Below are 22,796 nucleotides of genomic sequence, written 5' to 3' on the forward strand. Positions count from 1 at the left end.
GTCTGGTTTTAGTCAACAAAAACTGTCAACGTTTTAGTCTAGTTTTAGTCAGGACAATCACTGTACCCATGTATTTGTGCATGTTGCACTCACTAGCTACACATTTGAAAGGGTGTGTGTGACAGACACAGTTACAGATTAGCAGAGATCATATAATTTTCATCTTGTTTTTGCTCATGAACTAAAATTTCCATCGATTTTATTCCAGTTTTTATTCAGTGAAGTTAATTTTCGTCTCGTCTTCATTAGTCCACGAAAATGCATACTGATTTAGTCGCAGTTTATTAGTGAGGGTTTTAGTCAAATTTAGTCTAGTTTTAGTCCGGTGAAAAATGTGTGTGGACGAAATAATTTTTGTTTCGTTTTTATTGACGAAATTAACACTACTCCAGACCCTGTGCTAAAAAAGCCAATTTAGCTTGTGCAGTATAATATACGCAGCTTTTGTTACCATGGCAACCAAGATGTTACTATCTTTTATCTAGCTTACCTCAATTTAAAAAAGTAACCCAAATAAAAACAAAGCAAAAGTGTGTGTAAGTGTATATATATATATATATATATATAAAATGATATTTCCATACCTTTAGTTTTGGCTGTTTTTCTTACCTTTAATTTTGACTTTGACAGTATCGTGCTTCCATTTGTAGTAATCCTCACTTGAAAATGACAGATCTTCGCCCATATAGTTGTCAAGTCATGGGCAAAGAAACTTGGCTTGGGGGTGATATTTTGTAAATTAGCTGCACTCTTACTCCATAATTCAGTCAAATTCAGAATGTTACACTTCAAAATTTTCAGAAATAGAATGCTTAGTTCTGTCATACCACGTCTGACAATTGAACGGGCAGTCCATAAACCCAAATAATTTCAGCCAAGCAATGAAAAGTCAACACCAACAAATGTCCTTGAATTGACTGACATGGAACTGATCAGCACTTGAAACAACTGTATTCATATGTGATGAATAAAAGGCAGGAGTGGATGCAGCCCATTGCGATCTTCTAACTCTGAGGTAGTACAAAGTGTCCCCTCACTCTTAGCCTGCATGCTGTTAACATTGCTTATTATGCTTAAATCTTGCTAAACACTTTTTTCTTCTCATCAAATCTGCAATTGCATCATCTGGAGTCTAATAGAACATCTGCTGGTGAAGTGGAGTCCTGCCTCTCTCTCTCAGTGGAGCTTTGCAGTGAGGGAGAGCACACTGAAAGCATATGTGTCCAGAAGGACCTATTCATTACTTTGCTTGGAGAAAAGCTTTACAACCGCCAACGGCTGCTGTGAACCGCTGACTGTTGCTTTTTATTTTACCTTTGGCAACAATTCTCCACCTTGGCTGGAGCCATATGGCTCAGAAGGTCCCCTGAGTGAAAATGGGAGCAAACTGAGGATTAGAGAAGCTGGCAGCTGCAGACGCCGTCATTCATGGGTGCCCGCAAGCATACACATCCATGTAGCAGATGAAATGTTTTATTTAATAAATCGTGTATCAGAGTTGCTCGGTAAGCCCCCAAAAAACAAAAGAACCATTGGTCCCATTATAGCCACAGCAAGTCCACCGTAACGTTTCTGTGACACCAATACATGAGCATCTCAGCAGAGTTTGAATCATGATGTTTTTCACACAATCATTAAATCACCTGATATTTACTAATGAGTAGCAGGGATGTAACAATATCCAAAAATCCAAAAATAATAGCAGTGACGGAGAAGTAGGCTTGGCCATGTCGTCATGTGCTCCTATTGGCTCAGCATCATGCATCATTGTCTATGTAGTTCACAACGTTGTGTTTGGCTAAAGTGGGCCAAATGTAATGTTTAGTTTTTTTTACGGCATTGGTGAAAAATATTTGCTGGTAAGACTGATTTAGAGGAGTGATAAAGTGGCCTAAACATTCCTAATTAAAATTAAATTGCACTAATAAACCAACCACCAGAGGGTACTAGAACTGCACAAATGGAATATAACCTCACATGGATGTGCTGCTTTTATTATCGTGACATGACGACAACAATATTGTGGCGCTTTTAATATCGCAACATCACAATATTGCCGCTGTCGTTCCATCCCTAATGAGTAGTTTACAACCTGGTCAACCCAAACTAAAAAAAGAAGTCCTTTCAAAGAAGCACAGAAGAAGCATAGTGCTTACTCTCTGATTTGCATAATTGGTGAGCTTTATATGCTCATTAAATAAGATGATTACTTTCAGCTCCAGTAATCATAAGGGAGTGCTTGAGGAGCAAAAGAATAATAAAATAACCACAAAAATAGATTACAATACAACTACAGATCTGATCCCCACTGCACCTTGTAGAGGGACCAATAAAGAACTCATTTGTTTACAAAACTGGGTAAAGATGCAGATCTAGTAATTCATTTAAAAGTGCCGCAGTGATCCACAAAAAAAAAGCATGGCAAGAGTTTGTGACAGTTGGCAGCCACTTAGACTACAATGTCTAATTAACTCTGGTGATGGAGTAGAACCGTTTTAATTATTCATCTCCCAAGAAATTGTGTACAATCTGTTGCTTCCAACTCTGTGGGCAGCACTTCTGGACTCTTCCAGCAATCTCTTTCAAAGTTTCATGCATCATTTTCCTACATGACAGCACATTGTTGATTGGGAGTACGACAAAGCATGTGGTTAGCGCATCTGCCTCAACAAGGTTATACTTTCAAAGCTCGTATTATTATATCATCAATGTGTTTTTCTGTTTTCTCCTTGTACTCACACACACCAAAATGATGATTAGACAGCATGATTATTGCACAGGTGTGCCTTAGGCTGACCACAATAAACAGCCACTCTGAAATGTGCCGTTTTATCAAACACAGCACAATGCCACAGATGTCGCAAGTTCTGAGGGAGTGTGTAATTGGCATGCTGACTGCAAGAATGTCAACCAGAGCTGTTGTTCGTGAATTGAATGTTCATTTATCTACCTTAAGCCATCTCCAAAGGCGTTTCATACAATTTGGCAGTCCGTCCGACCGGCCTCACAGCCGCAAACCATGTATAACCATATACAGGCCCAGGACCTCCTCCACATTAGTGTTAATTTCGTCAACGAAAACTAAACAAAAATAATTTCGTCAATGCACATTTTTCACCAGACTAAGACTAGACTAGACTAAAACACTCATCAATAAACAATAACTAGGACTAAATCAGAATGCATTTTCGTCGACTAAAGAAGACGAGATGAAAATGTACTTCACTTCACAACTGAACTAAATTCTATGGACATTTTAGTTCATGAACAAAAATGAGAGGAACATTTTGTAAAATCTTGTCTCTACTAATCTGTCACTGTGACACTGTCATGTGACACAGTGACACGCCCCCTTTCAAATCTGCAGCTAGCAAGTGCAACATGACAACAACAACAACAGACGGGGTGGATTCAAGGTGAAAGTGTTTTTTTTTTTTAAAGAGTAAATTATAGTCATAATGTAATGTAACATTAATCCAACGGCAATAACGTTCCAATAATAATGTTCATCCGACCGCTTACTAATGCTGGCTAACATACTAGCTTGTAGCATGGAGCCATAGTAGCCACTTGTTGATATACTGTAATTGTGTGTGAAGTTGTTTTTCATCAAAAAGATGAGAGAAATTTTATGTAAAATTGTTTTAGATCCAAAATTTTCTGTTTTTGTTGACTACAACTAGATTAATAAAATTGTTTTCTTGGACTAAAATAAAGACTAAAATGCTAGATTTATAGTCGACCAAAAATAGACTAAATAAAAATAAGATGAGGTTGACTATGATAAAAACTAACAAGCGTGATTGAAACTGGACTAAAACTGAGACTAAATCAAACGATCAAATTAACACTACTCCACATCCAACATATTCACCTCCAAGGTCGTCTGAGACCAGCCACCAGGACAGCTGCTGCAACAATCGGTTTGCATAACTAAAGAATTTCTGCACAAACTGTCTCAGGGAAAGATCACCTGCTTGCTTATCGTTTTCATCGGAGTCTCGACTACAGTTTGTTGACGTAACTGATTTGGTGAGCCGCCCAATTTACTCACGTTCAATGCCGTCTGGCACATTTGAGAGGTGTTCATGGATGATATCCTGATCAAGTCTATGCAAATTAGGTGTGTTGCACTGCATGAGGCAAATGGTGGTCACCAGATACTGACTGGTTTTCTGACACGCCAGAACCACATAATAAAGCAAAACTGCACATTTCAGAGTTTTTATTGTGGCCAGCCTAAAACAGTAATCATGCTGTCTAATCAGTATCTTGATATGCCACACTTGTGAGGTGGGATGGATTATCTCGACAAAGGAGGAATGCTCACTAAAACAGATTTAGACAGATTTGTGGGAAATTACCTTTTGTGTATTTAGAAAAAGTTTTTTTTTTTTTTTTGAGTCCAACTCACAAAAAATGTATGCAAAAACTAAAATATTGTTTTTTTCAGTGTACATTATTAACTCATTCACTCCCAGCCATTTTGACTGACGCAACCTCCTTCGCTCCCAGACTGACAGATTTTGCAAGGCCCACAGAATATTGTGTTCTATATATAATATATATATATATATATATATAAAAACATGGAACCTGCCAAAAGAAAGATTCTGTCAGTCTCTCTTCTTTCATCAGGAAAAAAAGTATATTTCTATCTGTTTTTGTTTTATAGCTATAACTAAGTTTCATCATTATTCACAAACCTGTTTAAAACAATGGGGAAAATAGTAGTGATGGCAAAATGAAGCTTCATGAAGCATTTGCGATATTTTTTGACTCCTCTAGATGGTGCTCTTGGTTTAAAGATAAAGGCAAGTGCAATGAAAATGGATTACATTTTCATTGCATCTTTGAATCATGAGTGCCATCTAGAGGAGTCAAAAAATATCGCAAATGCTTCATGAAGTTTCATTTTGCCATCACTAGAAAATAGACTTTTTGCAACATGGCCCTGGTTGATCTTGTATACTCTTTTGCCACCTGCTGGCTGTTTTTGTAATAACTACCATTGTTTTAAGCATTCTCTTCAGTTCAGAGGCTGCATCAAAGCTTCCTGTATGCTCTAGCATAAAAAAACATAAAACAAACAAACATATAATTACATATAATTGTTTGTGACCATGGCAATATTTAATATAGAACGTTTTAATACATTTCTGGGAGCAAATGAGTTAAGTGCCATTTGAATTGATTATGTGCTGCATTTTTAGGGGGGGGGCAATTGGGAAGTTCTAGAAACATATTGGAGTCATATTTAGTCTGACTGACTAAACTGTAATCTCGCACCTGCGCTAAAATAAGTTGTGAGATGTTTGCCGATATAAGGTCAGTCTCTGTCCCTTGTGCCGCTCACTAGGATTGTTTTTATCTGAGAGACTTTGCCCGATATCATTTTTCAAAGTGAGAATCCACCGGCGCAGCAAGAGTAATCCATCTTGGTACCGCTGACAATTTCCTGTGGAACACGTGCATGCTCTTTATTCCTCAAGGAATACCTCAGCACGTAAGAGATGAATATCTGTGTAGTTGGAGAGCAATTTGTGATTAAAAGAATCCTGCGGAATAACATCCACAAACCCTTTGTGGCTCAGGCCGATATACTCTCCGTCCTTGCAAGGCAATTACCAGTGCAATCTCATAATGTTCCATTGAAGAGAATTAGGACATTCTCATTGAGCCTGTGTCATTAAGATACCTTGCTATCAAATGCAAAGTTCGACACAACATTTTGTCCTTGGTGGCTTGTTTACACTTAGATTCTAAACTATAGATTAACATGATGAATATTGAGGCTTAAAATCTTTTTAGGCACAGTATCCACTTCCCAAAATGAAGCTATTAGTTAAGGCCTAATGAATTGTTTTAGGATGTTTGGGACCTGTGTTCTGAAATGCAGAAATATCAGCATTTCATAAAGTGCGGGATTATTGCTTTCAATCCAACATTACTCTCCCCTGGGATTATTCTAATAAAGCATTAGTATTGCCTCAAATGTCGTCGTGCTGTGGTGTGCAGTGGTCCAAAACACAGCTCAAGGCACAATCATAAAACCACCGTACTTAGAAAAACAAAAGAAGCGGTTCACACAAGAAAATGAATGGAACAATGATGTGACCAAGGTTATTTTCGTTAACGAAATAAAATAAAAACGAAAACTATAATTAGAGTGCAAATGTCCTTCATTTTAGTCTTTGGTAATTAATTAATTAATCATTTTTTTGTGATTTTAAGTATATTTATTTCGATATTAACCAGAATAAGGACGTTTGAAAGTGTGTCACTCAGAAGTGACTTAATCTAGCAGCAGCTAATAGAAAAGCACTTTCAGATGACGCTGACAATTTTGCATATGCCCGCTTTATTATTTAACTCAGCTGAAATGCGACGCTAGGTAAGAAATTTGCTATTTATTTTTTTTCATTTTGAAATCTTTCCACTCTGGCCGGTTTCAAAAGTGATCGGTTTCAAGCTCCGAAACCGCGCCACCGTGTGGACGAACGGCGGTAAGAAACTTGTAAGGACACATTGAAACTGGCTTTCGTGTGGACGACGCCTCAGTCTAATCCCAAAGTCAAGACACAGCTGGGGAATATGAGGGCAGGCAAGGATGTAATTGGCTGAAATTGAAGGAGCAGCCAGGGTTTAAGAGACCATCTGACACCACTGACAGTAACAAGGATAGAACCAACAAATGTGATAAACACAGTATTAGTTAATATATCAGCGAGCCGTCCGTCAAGTAAGATAACGCAACCTATTGAACAGTGCTGTTGTCTTAGAAGAGGACTGTTTATGAATAGGGAACAAATGCATTTATTGATTGCACTTCAGCCACTGCTAATGTGACTAATGGGGAGGTGTGTGTGCAAGTGGTTATGGGGCGGCGGGGCGCTTGCCCCCTTTGCCATTTCTTTGCTTTATTCACAATTGGGCACATTGTTGAGCATTGATTGAAACCTTCAAACGATGTTGGTCAATTGGTCCTTTTGTAAATGGTCCAATTGTTGTTTTATTCTTCATTAAACTGTAATCGAGCGGCTGTACACTACTTGATCTGTGCTCTTTGCGTCACTTTTACAAATTTCATACTGTAGCTGCATAAAGTCACCGAAAAGTTTACGGAAAATACGTGTTCTAAATTGAAATCTATTATAAAAAGTAAATCAAGAATTAGTTACTGAGCATTAAAATATTGAGAGTTTATTATTCCTACATAGTAATTCACTGCTAAATGTCTGCAAGTTTACTCTTGTGAGGACAGTTATTTTCTTTATATTACATTTTGGTTCAAATCAAAAGACGAATATGAGACTAGAAATCAACATTTTGCCCCCTCCCCCACCCCAGGTATTTGGATCAATGACAATTTAGAATAGATTAAAGTGAACCAAATAACCTTTTCCTTGTAAATGCTTTCTAGTCATTCAATACATCCTCTTAAGTTGCTTGTTTGGGGGGCTTACTCCCTTGAGTGTTTTTTTAAGCAGGCATGCTCTTAGTGGGATTAAAATGGTCCGACTAAAATCTTAGAAAGAGAATGAATTGACTTGGATACGTGAGAATTTTCACAAGCACTTCTAAAATCGTCTGAATTGATTTCAATTTGGTTGCATCGTCCCTAATATTGTTAAATTGTGACTTTGACTTCAAACCTTTACGCCAATCAGTTTTTTGTTTTTTTTTGGTACATCAAATGGATATCCTTCTATAGAAAAATAGGTGCATTTTTTATGGAGGTCATCAATTAGAATTAATTGTGATTCTGTACCTGTAATGGTTGGCCACTGGCCAAGGAACGGACCACCACGCAGATGAGACAAGTGAGAAAGATTAGACAAATATAGAGGAAACTGAAACCAATGAGGACAAACGGTCCTCACGAAAGCACTACCCTAAACAATGAACTGAGCCACAGTGGATAATAAAAGGCGAGCTTAAGTACTCCTGGAACCGATGACAAGGCATGAAGTCGACAGCTTTCCTTCGCCGGAGCCACACCCAAATAGCGGCCACTGCTGATTGCAGACAGGTGCAGTAGACTGATTGCATTCAACTGTGGTTCTGAGACTCCGCCCCACTAATTAACCCTAGAAACACATCTTAGGGCAGAGGAAAAGAATGTCACCAACAAGCAACAGAACATAAGAGTAACATAAGCATGATGGTGAGAAAATGATGATTTTGTTTATGCGCTGAACTTATGCGCAAAGAACATTTCCTGGCATTTGTTAATGAATGAGGCCCATTGATTGGCCCTGTTTGCACCCTCTTTTTTATTTGACATTACCATGACTTTAAATTTATGTCTAGCTTGACATGTCAGTGATGACCTAATGTCCATCAGAGTGCCTTGTGGTAATGCTCTGATCGTTCATTGCAGCTAATGACCCATGTGACAGGGTAAGAGTCATTGGTACATTTCTGTGTATAGCAAAAATCAATATCAATTACACCTGTATTGAAGAATTGTCTCCAGTAGAGGTCCATATGTCTCTCTCTCTTAAAAAAAAAAAAAAAAGCGTCAGCCAATCTCTTTGTTCACTGAAAGTGCAATAACAGCAAAATATCTAATTGACCTTCAACCTTGATGTTGACAATTTCACAATGCAGCAGAATGAGCATTTGTTGTATATAATCCTGCTTGAACCACACAAGCAGGAGGCTTTGGCATGTCGTGTTAAGCTGAGCAGGCATCAGCATCTCCGGACTGTGCTGCACAGCTTGCCTTAATTTATGGCTCTTGAAGGGCTCTTTCTCAACAACAGTACACACAATGGAACCCAAAGGAGGGAACGGCCTTTCAATTTATCTCAAAAAGAGGATATGGTGACCTTATGTCTTTCAGGGTCACGCACCTCCAGCATTGTCGAAAACCCCCAACAAGGTTTTGATACAATAATGATTACAAACATTTGTGGTAGGTACTAGGGATAGACCGATTATTAGCCGAGCCGATTATCGGTACAGATATTCAGCAATATACAAATATCGGCATCGGCCATTTTAAAGAATCATACGGCCAATAATAGATCAATATAAAAAAAAAAATTTAAAACCTGATTGCTGTTTATTAAGCAGTGAGTGGTATTTATTTGGTACTTCGTAACTATAGTGATTAAAAAAAAAAAAAAGAGGGGATTGATGTTGTACTATGTTACTGATTCGGTCATTGTTTTCCAAAGTAGAAACAGATGTTTGCAAATGTCTTATATTGATTAAAACCCATAGATGATGCCAGTGGACATGACATATTTGCGTGTCTAAACCAATAAAACGCATCATTTGGATGATGTCAACACTTCTGGTTCATGATTGGATCTTAACTAACCAATCACAATCGGAAGTTGATTTGCATAATGTCCATGTTAAAAATGTTGCATATAAGCTTGGTAAGTTTACAACACATTACAGCCATATTATCCTGGTGTCCATTATAACCACTAAAAACATGAGAGAACAACCCTCCAAAAAATTCCATGTTGTTCTTATGTTGGAAAAGAGTCAAAATCAGCAAAAATAAAAAATAAATTCCCAGCAGACAAAAAGCGGGTCTGAAGGCAGAAGACAATCAGTCCTCTTTCATGAATGACTACAGAAATAAGTGAACAATTACTATTGATATGCTGAAATTAAAGGATTTGGACCAAAAAAAAATGTCTCCAAACAATTACTTGCCGATGAATCGGTTAATTTTGACAGCTCTAGTCAATTTCTGCTTCTGCAATGTGCACTTCCACCACCTGTTTTTATTAAGAATGAGGGGAGCCGCTTGGATTGGCTGGGAGTCAGCTGCGTTCCATCCCACAATGGTGCAGAATGAGCAAAAAATGTATGTATCCTAGTCAAGCAAAATGCCAAAAGAAAGAAAACTGGGCTGGACTGCACTTTGCGCTATCTTGCTCTGGGCACACAAAAAAATAGGGCAACTCCTCTTATCTCTGAAGCAAAAAGAATCATCCATTTTTCCCTCAGTACATTTCCCATACATAAAGCATGAGCGTTAACATTTAGTTAACTGATATTTAGGAAGAAAGAATAGCTGATGTTGTGAGTTGAGCAAGCAGAGGTTTTCGCTGAGCCTAATTATTTTGTTTGCTTGTGACCATCTAGCTTCCTGTGGTGTCATGGCTGAGTTATTTCACTGATAGAATCTTAACCTCTATTTTCACAAGCGCGGGTTATTTACCCTGTTAATTAAGCAGGCGCGCACACACAGGCCTGCACCTTGCGGCCACACTGCCAGTCAGCCATGGCATCTCAAAGTCAATAAGTATTCATGCTCACAACTCTCAAAAGTGTGATTATGCCTATTTGTTTGCATGTTGAATCCTTTGAGTCTGCGTCTGTTCTCTGACAGTGTTGGTAGGTTGGTGTGTTTCTGCGGAAAGTGAGCAAACATTTTTCCACTATTTGAACAGGAGGCTTCAGAAAGCTCCAACCCGCATTTTGTTCAAAGCTGTCGACACACAATAGTCATGCCTTTTTGGGAATCGTTATTGGAACTGTGGCAAGTTCTTCTTATAGCATAGCATTTTATCAAACACATCAAAGATGCAATATGTCGAGTGAACCATCAAATGAAAGATTTGAAGTGTCTTTTTGATCGCGAGGAAAGACGCCTGCATCTGTTAGCAACAACTCAAAGAGAATTTAAGGAAATAACAAAAACAGGCTCTCTTTTTTTTGGCTCTTACCTGTGATTTCCACTTCACAGTGGCCATGACGGCGGCTCTGTGACTGATGTTGTGTGTCTCTTTCATCTTGTCACATCGTAAGGAGAATCAGCACCGCACAGCCACTGTCCTCCGAGGCTTGATCTACCCCAAAATACACACCTGTGTTTTTCACCCACCATGTCACCCTCTTCAAAATAATCAATCCGATAGGACCTGTATTCCCGTGTCCATGAAAACGGTTTGAGACCGGGAGGAAAGGAATTGCATTTGTGTTCATCTCACCTGTGAATTATTGATACCTGCCCCTTTGCTGGCATCCCCAAGATGGAAATGCGAAACGTCTCCTCAAATAATGCTCACATTGACCAGACATTTGTCTGAGCCAGAGAAGAGAAGTGAGAATGAAATGTAGGTGAGCCTTAATATTTTATTCACCACTGGAATGTTGCGACTGAACTATACTTTATTTAACATCATAACGGTTAGTAAAGCGTTCCAATGTAGAGCGCTGAAAAAGGAATTCAATGCAGTGAGTGGTCGTCTCTCAAGTCAAAGGTTGTGGGTAGGGCTGTCGCGATGATGAGCTCGATAAGTTTGCCGGGCGCGATAATTCTCAGCCATGTACGTGCGTTCGTGTTTGTTTACATACATCATCAACATTGGTGCCGCAAGAGGTTTTAACTAACAATAAAGTTTGCTAACCTGTGGACAGCCAGCGAGCCATTTCTGTTTCTCGTACGTCCTTGCTTGAAAGTGAGGGACAAAATGAGTCCCCTGCTTCAGTAGGCCGACCACTTGAAACTATATTCTCGCTGGAGCATTCCTGGGCATGGCCGGAGGACCGCGGAGCACGGCCGAGAACGCTGGAGCCTCCTCCGGCATAAAATCTGACATTTGCCGGCACTCTATCTCCGGGACGCAAGGCCGCGGAGCGACGGGCCATACGCCTTTGGAAAGGTCTCATCGAGACAAATCCGGGGACGCCTGTATGTTTGGGTTTGGGAGATACGGCTGCCCAAAGACCTCCAGGACACCAAGGATTTTCAAAGATGTACCCCGCCGGTGATGGTTACCATCCCGGGTAAAAATCCGGCGATTGCCGGCCCTCTTTTCAACAATTGACTGTTTACCAGAGAACACGCCAAGTAACCCAATTATGCGCATTGCGTGTTGTCAATGCTGCTTTACTGACAAGCTTTTTTGCCATTAAAAAGGCGCACGTACAGAAACAACCTCATAAGATCCCGCGGCAGGGGATACAAAACTCCTCGGGGGAGCAACATTTCTTATCGTGACAGGAGTAGTTGTGGGTTTGATGACCATGTCAAATTGTACTTGAGCAAGATACTGAAGACTAATTTAGTTGAGTTGGGTAAATGGTCGTTTATCAATTTATGAGTTTCTAGCAGCCCACTTCCAATTTTTATGCCTTTTACATCATTCAACTTGGACAAAAAACAAATTAAATCATGTTAAGACTAACCTAATTTTCTCATAAAGCTACATTAACTAGTATTTTTTTTTGTTTAGCTTGTATTTATTTATTTATTTATCGAGTTAGTTAGTTATTTATAGCAAAAACTGTCATTTATTAATACACATAACGGAATACTCACACCCACACCCACTTGTACTCTGTGAAAGGTCAACCTTTTCATCTACAAACAATGAAGGTGTTTCTGAAAAAGCATTCATAGCCTGTCAAAGTACCGAGTCTGACTTCATGAGAGCCAGAGACTCCACGGCCATTTTCGACAGGCGAAGATGGCAAGTTTAATAGAACCTGTCATCTTGACCCCTTTGGTTGCGATGGCATCCTTTAATGATCCTTAATTGTTTCAACTTTTAGGTTGCTCGTTCTGACCCTAAAAGACCCCTTGTGATTTTATCACGTCCTGTCTGACAGCTTTTCAGCAGTCTTCTTCTTTTCCTTTCGGCTTTTCCTTTCAGCGAATCAGTTGCCTCCATTGAACCCTGTCCTATGCATCCTCTGCTCTCACACCAACTACCTTCATGTCCTCTTTAACTACATCCATAAACCTCCTCTTCGGTCTTCCTCTAGACTTCCTGCCTGGCATTTGGAAACTCAGCATCCTTCTGCCAACATACTGACTATCTCTCTTCTGGAAATGTCCAAACCATTTCAGTCTGGTCTAGCATGTGCTGTCCCTCTGATGTACTCATTCCTGACTCTATCCATCCTGGTCACTCCCAAAGAGAACCTCAGCATCTTCATCTCTTCCACCTCCAGCTCTGCCTCCTGTCTTTTCCTCAGTGGCACTGTCTCCAGGCCAAACAACATGGCTGGTCTCACTACAGTTTTATAAACCTTTCCTTTCATTTGAGCTGAAACTCTTCTATCACACCTGACACTTTTTTCCACCCATGCCAGCCTGCCTGCACACTCTTCTTCACTTATTTTACACACTCTCCATTGCTCTGGACTTTTGACCCTAAATACTTAAACTCCTCCACCTTCTTGGTCTCTTCTCCCCGTAACCTCACTCTTCCACTTGGGTCCCTCCCATTCACACACAGATACTCTGTCTTGCTACGGCTAACCTTCATTCCAGGGCAAACCTCCAGCTTCTCCTCCACCTGTTCCCTGCTCTCACTACAGATCACAATGTCATCAACAAACATCATAGTTCATGGAGATTCCTGTCTAACCTCGTCTGTCATCCTGTCCATTACTGTAGCGAACAAGAAGGGGCTCGGAGCTGATCCCTGATGTAGTCCCACCTCCACTTTGAACTCCTCCGTCACACCTACAGCACACCTCACCACTGTCTACAGTCCTCATACATGTCCTGCACCACTTGAACTAACTTCTCTGCCACTCCAGACTTTCTCATACGAAACCACAGTTCCTCTCTGGGTACCCTGTGATAAGCTTTCTCCAGATCTACAAAGACACAATGCAGCTCCTTCTGACCTTCTCTGTACTTCTCTATCAACATCCTCAAAGCAAATACTGCATCTGTGGTACTCTTTTTTTGGGCCATGAAACCATACTGCTGTTCACAAATGTTCAACTACTCTTTCCCATAGCTTCATTGTGTGGCTCATCAGCTTTATTCCTCTGTAGTTGCCACGTCTCCCTTGTTCTTAAAAATGGGCACAAGCACACTTCTACTATTTTGAAGAAATATAAAATGTGTTTTCAGTTATTTCACCTTTTTTAAAGTACACAACTCCACATGTGTTCATTCATAGTTTTGATGCCTTCACTGAGAATCTATAATGTAAATAACCATGTAAATAAAATAAAAAAGTTGCATGAGAAGGTGTGTCCAAACTTTTAGTCTGTACTGTATATGTAATATAAAATCGGTGCTGTACTTGAACAATAACTTTCTTTAACACACCATTTGTATATTTTGACCACAGGGTTTCCATTCTGGATAATGGCAATCTTCGCATATGGAACGTAAGCAAATCAGATGCTGGACCCTACACATGCATGGCGAGGAACCAGTTTGGCGTGGCTAGCAGCACAGGAAGCCTCGCAGTTAAAGGTAATTTCAATTTCCAGTTCCTATTTATCAGAACAGGAGTATGTGGATTTCGTGAACCCTGTACATGAGTGATTTTAAATAATCAGTTTTGAGATATGATACATCGTTTTTTTCAAAAATATCACTTCATAGCAAGCCACAATGATTTGGCAGATAGTAAACAATTCTTCAGGACAGAGGCTTTCGGCTGTTTATTGTAAATCCCAGTTAAACTTTATTGTCAAACTAAAAATAAGACAAAGCAAACTACACATTGTGGCTATCTTAATGCTAACACAAAATTGAAAATGCCATAGACAGGCTCAAGTCTTTTAACACTTATAAAAACAAATGTTTGAACAAAAACTGTGGAGTAACACAAATACACAGATAATATAAAGATACCCACAGGCACATATTCTTTATTCTTTGTGAATAATGATTACCATACCAGTCATATTGTTGTGGATTACTGCCCGCCAGTGGCTAAGGTGCGCACACCAGAAGCAACAGCACAATCCATGTTCATTGAACTGAAGCAAAAATGGTGATAACTGTTTAACTTTACATTACATTCTTTACTTATGAAATTACTACATATTTTTACAAAGCGCAATATTATACAGTGCTATTTTTATTATTAAAAAAGACCCAAACAATTTGGTTTGCAGGCTGGAACAGATTAATGGCATTTCTATTCATTGTAATGAAGAACGATGATTTGAGATACAAGTGTTATGAGCATGGACATGGAACAAATTAAACTTAAATCCCAAGACAACGTTGTAATTAGAATTGCACCTCAGACCAACTGTATGAATCAATCTATTGATCAATCGATCTGTTTATCGATCCAGCCATCTATCCCATCAGGGTACCGGTTTCTATGACAGTGCCATTTCAGAGAGAGAAAAATGCTTAAAAGTGTAAAAGTGTGAATTAGCATTAACGTTCCCAGCTCCCAACGACATTCTGAGCTGGTACACACAGTGCTAAAAATACACTTTTGAATAAAAAGGGAGGACACGCAATTGTGCTACTGGCACTATATGTAAATGCGAGTGTCTTCAGGCACTTTTGCAGCTATGTTGAGTGTAGGGGTGAGAATTGCCTAGTACCCGGCGATTCGATTCGTATCACGATTCATAGGTCACGATTTGATTCGATACCGATTAATCCCGATGCGAAGCTATAATTTGATTATTGCGATTCTTTTTTTTTACTCAAATTTAGAAAATATTAATCAGTAAACTTGTGCATGTACACTGTAAGATTTGTATGAAAATGTATTTATTCATCTGAAAATTCAGACTTTTAACTGAGCCACCGCATTTAACAAACTGGTTGCAGTCTGTTTCATGTTTGAACAGCACTGAAATAAAATATTAATGCTTAATGTGTGAATCCTAACCGTAAGTAAGACGTTTTGTTGAATATTCCCATAAAAATGTGATGTTTAAAAATCTATTCGGCCGCATATCGAATCGATTCGAGAATTGTGCGCTGTAATATCGTGATATATTGCCGAATCGATTTTTTTTAGCACCCCTAGTTGAGTGGGATTTATTTGATTTTTTTAAGCATCTGTTTCCTACGCTGAAGTTTAAAAAAAAAAAAAAAAAAACACCCAAAAAACAAAATTCTCCTTTTTAATAGGTTATTCTTGTGCAAATATAGCAAGTCCTGAAGAGCAGTGCTGTCGCTCCAAGTGAGGCACCTCGCCACGTGTGTCTGCAGACGTGTTGAAATTACTCGCCACTCTCTCTCACTGCCTCTGAGGATACTCTGTGTGGAAAAAGACTTCATGTTGTTAGATCATCTGCAATGGGGATTGCTTTCCTGCTCTGGTGCTGTGACTTATTATACTTCATTAAAAATTAATGGGAACTGGATATAAAGTGCTGCACATTGAGGGCCTCTCGTCTGTGCACACTGCTAAATTTTCTTTTCTGTTTCCACTGGGTATTCATTCTTCAGTTTGTAGGGGGCTTGCTGACATATTTAGTGAACTATAGCCTTACTATGACCCGCTTTTGCTAAGGTTGCTAAGATTATTGCTTCTCCTTCAAGCCTCCTTGTCAGACTTATTTTTCAGATTTATTGAATTATTGAATTATGCTGGCCTCTGGGAATTCTTTTTCGGTTTGTATTCAAAATGGTTAGCTGTTTAAACACACAGGCACACGCGCACACATCTTCACGGTGCTATCTTTGTGGGGCCATCTAATTGGCATAATGCCTTTCCATAATCCTTTCCCAAACCTCAACCATCAAAAATGATGGCCTACCCCCATTCCTTACACTACCTCAACCATAACCCAAATTCAAACCAATCGTTCTCTGGCCCATTTCTCCCAACCGTGCTAAACTGGGGATCCGAACAATACTCAGGCGCAGATCGATTGCGCTCACACTACCAGACTTTAGCAGCAAGCGTGCTTGGGCACGGTACAATGACCCTAGTGTGAGTTTAATGTTAAGTAAAAACACTTTACTATGATTGTGTACATAATATCCTTGCAATGCTATTTGTATGAAATTCATGTTTATATAGGATGCTTCAATGTAAAATACTAATTCATTTTGCATCATGAATTTCCTTGAATCACACGGAATTTCAATTCTAGTCCCTGCAATTGAAATTGGAACTCCTTCCTGTTTGCCACCCCTATTCCAATTCAAGAAATGAGTTGGAATTTAGGGGTCTTTCTCAATTCAACTTTGAATTTTGCTAGCCCAGTTTCAGAATACTGTAAGTGCAAATGTGTAGAGTTCATTTTGTAAAGTGAAGTGCTTCCACTTTGTGGCAGATAAATCACCATACGGTTGCCAAATGAAAATGTGTGAATTAAATATTTTAAATGATCTAAACTATAGCTAGTCAAGTGATGTGTCGTAGACTCGTAACAGTTGTTTTTACTCACTATGGGAGGGGGAAAAAAACTCCCCGCTCTACTGTATAATTTTCATCTGTCTCATAGGAAAGTAAAATATTTTACACAGCATGTTCCTATTTCATTAGTTGTTTGTTACATCCCAGTTTATAAATTAAACAAAGATCAACAGTCATGTTCAAACCAATCTTGTATGATAAATACTGAATATTTTTCTATCCAAGAATCCACCTCCCATCATTTAATTTGGTAAACATTCTGGTCCAACACTGTCATGTGTAGATTACTTCAATCAAGATGTGTTTCCTTATTCTCTTTCGAATGATAAAACACAGATTTCATACATTATGTATGCTAGAAAGTCAGCAGCAGTCAAGAACGTGGTAGAGAGCTTTGAGTGCACATTGCTGCTGATTATGGCAACACCTCACTCTTGCCCCCATTGTGAGCTCTCCTACAAAAATGAAACCTGTGAAAGATTTAAGAAAAAGCTAGAATTGTGCCTGAGACTGTGGTGCCATTTTTTGAAAGGAATCATAATGAAATCATTTTCTCTTTATCTCTGTTGATCACCTAATCTTTGTCATTTTACACAAACCATAATACGAGTTTGACTGCCTTCACCCTCGGGCAGTCATGAGGCAGGTTGAAACCTGCTGCTCACTGCACGTCCGGGTTGTTGTCGGCTTGTGCGATTTTTCCAATGCAGCTGCAAGCTACGGCGCCTAGTAATGTCTTCTCAGCATAAATAGACACTGCAGTTATGGACTTTGCGTTATCAGAGAGTCGGGCTTTATTTGACACCCATTTCGCTCCTTTTCCATTACTTTCTGTACAAGCAGTTTTCTGCAGCTGATGTACAAATATTGCCCAATATGATTTTATGCCTTTCTGTCACATTTGATATTGTCTAATAAACGTGACAGGGTAATTTACATGCAATTATTTGAATGAGAATTGGAAACCTATTCAGTGAGGGACAAATATGTGTTGGGAGCAGCTATTATGGGAGATGACAGTATTATATTCCAATTGACTTTGGTAATATGAATGCAGAAAAATACCTGTCAGGAAGCATTCTGAATATGAGTCACCTAGAAAACAGCTAAGGAGGAGCAGTCACATTAAATGAGCCTTGTTAATGTCCACATTATGCCAACACTTGGGGGGAATTAACAGATTAATTGCATTTGATTAGACATGCACTGGCTGAATTTAGATTTCACCAAGCCTGAGACATTGCCAATTAGTACATAGTACAGTGAGTAAATATGTGTGACAACAGTCAGAGTCTACCTTTTCCTGCTCCACTTTTATTTGTGTAAAATGGTGCAGACATGATTCGCAGTTTATATTTTGTTTTATCTGTAAAACACAAAAATATAGCATTTATTCCAACATGGTATTTGGCTTGTCTTCACTTTTAGAATGTGCGCATCTCCTTTAGAGCCTCTTTTAAGGCAGTGAATGCTTTCCTCCGCTGGTCAGATTTAAACATTGCACCCTATTGCAACATAATGCACCCAGCCCATACCCCCCACACATACCTTTGTTTAAGGGTGTCAGATGATTAAGATGTTTAATCGAAATTAATCACATAACTTCAAAACTTAACTCACGATTAATCACAAATTTTATATCTGTTCTAAAGGTACAATCAAGTTTTCATACTCTTGTTAACATAAAAGTGGGAACAAAATTAAACTCTTGGTACTGCATCTTTTAGTTGTTGATACAGTAATTTCATTATTCATAAAATTTAGTTATGATTAAAAAGATGCACTGTACTGTAAAAAAAAAAAAGCGATATTAATTTGTGTTGAGGTCAACTTTCTGCCACTAGATGGCATAATTGCATTTGTAAGACGTTGGTGACAGCTCAGTGCATTTTCTTTTCATATTAAGGGCTATCTAATCTTTAACATGAAGTAGCTTGTGAAATTCTGCAAATTTTTGAAATTGAAAAATACAATTTGACCCAGTCTCCACAAATATTTGCATTATTATTACATTTATCGCTGTTAAATTTTGACGTGGACGTGTCTCCTGCATTGCAACTGGAATTCCCCCGGTACAGGCTTTCCAAGTAAGATGCGGTCATTAATCGCGCATTTATAAATTTTTGTGTCATTAAAGGAACTTTAAATTAACTCAAAATGAATGCACTAATTTTGACACCCCTAGTTATTAAAATGTAGAACCACTTTTAGTTTTCAGTACAAATGTTTTTAAACTGGCATTTTCAAAACTATATAAAAACTTGGGATCATAATCTAGATAGGACAATGTTCAATTGAATACATTACAAAGATAAGACTGATAATGTGTGATACTAATAACTCATCAATAAATATAACTGATCAGCTTTATTGTTTTTGTTTTGCCAATATTCACTCAATAGGAGAACATTTCAGTTACACAACTGTCTGGGTCTCCATTGTCATATTTTGTGCTTCATAATGTGCCACTCATTTTCAATGGGTGACAGGTTTGGACTGCTGGCAAGACCGTAATACTCAAGCTCTTTAACGCTGAAGCCCCGCTGTTGTAACATGTCCAAAATCTAGCATGGCATTGTCTTGCGGGAAAAAAACCACACCATACACCCCAGTTGTCACTCCGAGACTCTCACTACTAGTGTCAAGGAAATTTTGCCTCAAGGCATGTTCTTCTTAAAAATCAAATATAATGTCAATAACAAACACAGATTATATTGTAGAATTATCTGCAAGATGGCAGGACGTCAATTAAAAGGGACAATAACCTTTAGTCGTAACTTAAAAATGGGAAATGAAAGTGAGATACATGTGAAGTACGCTTGCAACGATGATTTGTGGACATTCATCTCTTTGCATTTAAGACCGCAGTCTGGGAAGTAAAGATAAACACCTCTTTATTTCTACTCCTTTTTAGTATTGTTGCTTATGTATGAAAGTTTAGAATTTACCGAGACACAACAACTGACGTTTCAGTTAAGTTAGCAAGTTTGATTTATTTAGGTAAATAACAATATGATCAATTTTGAGGCATGTTTGAATATTGAAGAACTGCCGTAATCCACATACAAGGGTCACTCAAATGTCGCGAATTAACCCAGCTGTGGGTTTGGTGTCTTTTCAGTTCTTGAGGTTTAACAAGGCATTACATGTGACCGAAATCAATCAGTGGGCCTAAAATCCCTCTGTGTGGCCATGTAAGTAAGCAACCTTGCTTTCCATATAGTCTGTCAAAAATGGTGACAGAGGAGAGTAATAAGGGAACCCTTTCTCCTCATCTGTCAAAGTGAATCCCTTGAGCTACTTCTAGAGATCAGGCTACGCAAACTGCGATGAGAGCAGTTCATATGAGAGAAGAGGCAGATACAACAATCCCACTGGAGAGATAAAAAGCAAATAAAGCTTTATAGCATGTTACCGTGGTGCGTAGGTCGAGGAGTAAAATATTCCTGAATAAGTGTGTCCCTGAAGATTCTTCTTGAGGGTTTTGTTTTGTTTCCATGCTATTGCTTTATTTATGTTTGTCTGCGAGCTGGATTAAAAAAATAAATACAAAGTTACAGTATAGAAATACGACAGCATATTAAGGCCACATATATATTTTTGTTCAGAGGGGCGGGTTAATATTCTGAGAAAAAACGTACAAATTTGAATTCATGTAGTGGCAAATTTGCAAGAAAAAAAAAATAGAAGCGATAGTCTAATGGGAGGATTTGTTCGTGGTTAATGGGACACTGTTTTTTAGATGAAAAGGCAAGAGGGAGACAGATGAATTCTTAATTTAAGCTTTACTCGGCATACACTCCGCTAGAGCGACAAACACTTTCTGATCCCCTATCAGCTGACAAACACTAACCAATCAGAAGCTAGCATACTTGACGTATCAACTTAGCTACCAAAATGTATGAATGCATAAATAATAATTCTGGTCCACATAAATATACATTTTAACAAATGAATGCTTGATCTTCAGGGTATGAACCTTCGCAAAACAAGTCGTCGCTGGCAGTACCCAACGCTTCGAAGTGCGAATGCTTAACATGATATGCTTCATCTCTGCTAAAGCAATTACTATCTCCTTATTTATTTTCTCGCAAATCTGACGCTTTATAAAGTCGCAAATTTATGACTTTTTTCCCCTGAATATTGCCCCCACCCTCTAAACTATATATATATATATATATATATATATATATATATATATATATATATATATATATATATATATATATATATATATACAGGGAGAGTAGTAGCAACACTGTTGAAAAAATACATTTGTTGGCCGACATTGGAAAAATTGATCCACTAAATGTCATGCTAAGTACAGTATATGAGCTGCATTTGTCTGTAGATTTTAAAAGGCCAACACATTGACCGCATTGGATTCAGGGTTGATGAAGGCTATGCATTGCCTGGACTTTCTAATCTATACTTTTCGAAGGATCGTTTGACAAGTTTAGCTAAATTTTGTGCGCAGATTGAGTAGCAATTAAAAATAATCACAGCACCCACCACAGGGGTGAGGTTGTTGTTCACTTGATGAATAAAGCATCTCCCTCTGTGGCCTCTCTCATTCCTTCACCTTCCTCATGTGCCGCATGTGCCCAAGTGCAGATAGGGGACACTTGCCTTCCTCCCTGCTCAAAGAGGTGTTCACTTGTGTTTACTGTTTTTCTTCTGCTGTGCTTTGGGAATATCTGGAGTTCCAGGCTAAAGGCTGAGTTGACAGTGACTCACTGTGACTACTCAGAATGCAGGAGGGACACGTCTCCAAATCCCAGGAGTCCTAAACTCAGGCTAAAACAAATACCAGCTATTGTAGCTTTGCAAGCTACTTCATGTGCTGTGTGCTTAGTCCCTTGTAGCGCTCAATAAATAAATAAACTGCCTGACACGTTCATGTAGATGATGAGAAGCATGGCTTTTGGTAAAAGCAGCTTCTGTTCCTGTTCCTGTAAATAATGGCCACGGCCTTTAAAGCAGGGTATTTAATGTAACTGTTATATTTTTATTATTTATTCCAGAGCCCACTATCATCACCACTCCACCTGCAAACCTGGACGTTACTGTGGGGGAGAGTGTGGTCCTGCCTTGTCAAGTGAGCCACGATTCCTCACTGGAACTCAAGTTCACCTGGTTCTTCAATGAGCAGCTCATCCACTTCGGTAGCCATGGGGGATTTTTTGAGAAAGTGGGCGGCGTAAGTCAAGCTATAATGTTTTATAATGAATATGTCAAATGTGAGGATAAGCGGCTCAAATAATGGATGGATGGTTATATAGCCGAGACCAGAGATGGACAACTTAAAGGCTGCAAGGGGGCACATAGGACCACACATTTCTTACCAGATGGCAAAAATGCTATTTTAGAAATAAAAAAATACATAAATATATGCACATTGCCTGCCCTAAATATATTTCATTTTTCATAATACATTTCTCAATACATGCATAAAAGATCCACTAACAAAATAAACAATAAAATAACCACATACAGTGACTTTTTTTCCAGTGCAATGGGTTCTCTTGCATAAAAATTATGATTCAAGGATGGCAGTTGTTAAAATTATTGAGGTACTAAAATTATTCCACACATCGGTTTTAAATGAAGCTGGTTGGTCTTCAATCTCCTCTCTTTCGTCTGTAGTTTTTTTCATTTGTTCATTTATGTTTTTGTTTAGTGCTGGTTCATTTAGGTGCATTGCCGCCACCTAGTTTGGACTGCAGA

The 22,796-nt window shown here is 38.7% G+C and overlaps 1 protein-coding gene across 2 annotated transcripts in view; it reads left to right on the top strand.

The window, feature by feature from the left end:
- Window positions 1-22,796, top strand: part of LOC147166959 (contactin-4-like) — a 141,329-nt gene that overhangs the window by 100,206 nt on the left and 18,327 nt on the right. For both annotated transcript variants that reach the window (XM_086087419.1, XM_086087420.1), the window contains exons 12-13: window positions 14,070-14,197; window positions 22,094-22,269. In XM_086087419.1, coding sequence (XP_085943545.1) covers window positions 14,070-14,197; window positions 22,094-22,269 — 304 coding nt within the window. The remainder of the gene's footprint in view (window positions 1-14,069; window positions 14,198-22,093; window positions 22,270-22,796) is intronic.

The sequence above is a fragment of the Leptonotus elevatus genome, chromosome 10 (genome assembly GCF_054856555.1).
Source record: "Leptonotus elevatus isolate MCC_2025b chromosome 10, RoL_Lele_1.0, whole genome shotgun sequence".
Taxonomy (NCBI): Eukaryota; Metazoa; Chordata; class Actinopteri; order Syngnathiformes; family Syngnathidae; genus Leptonotus; species Leptonotus elevatus.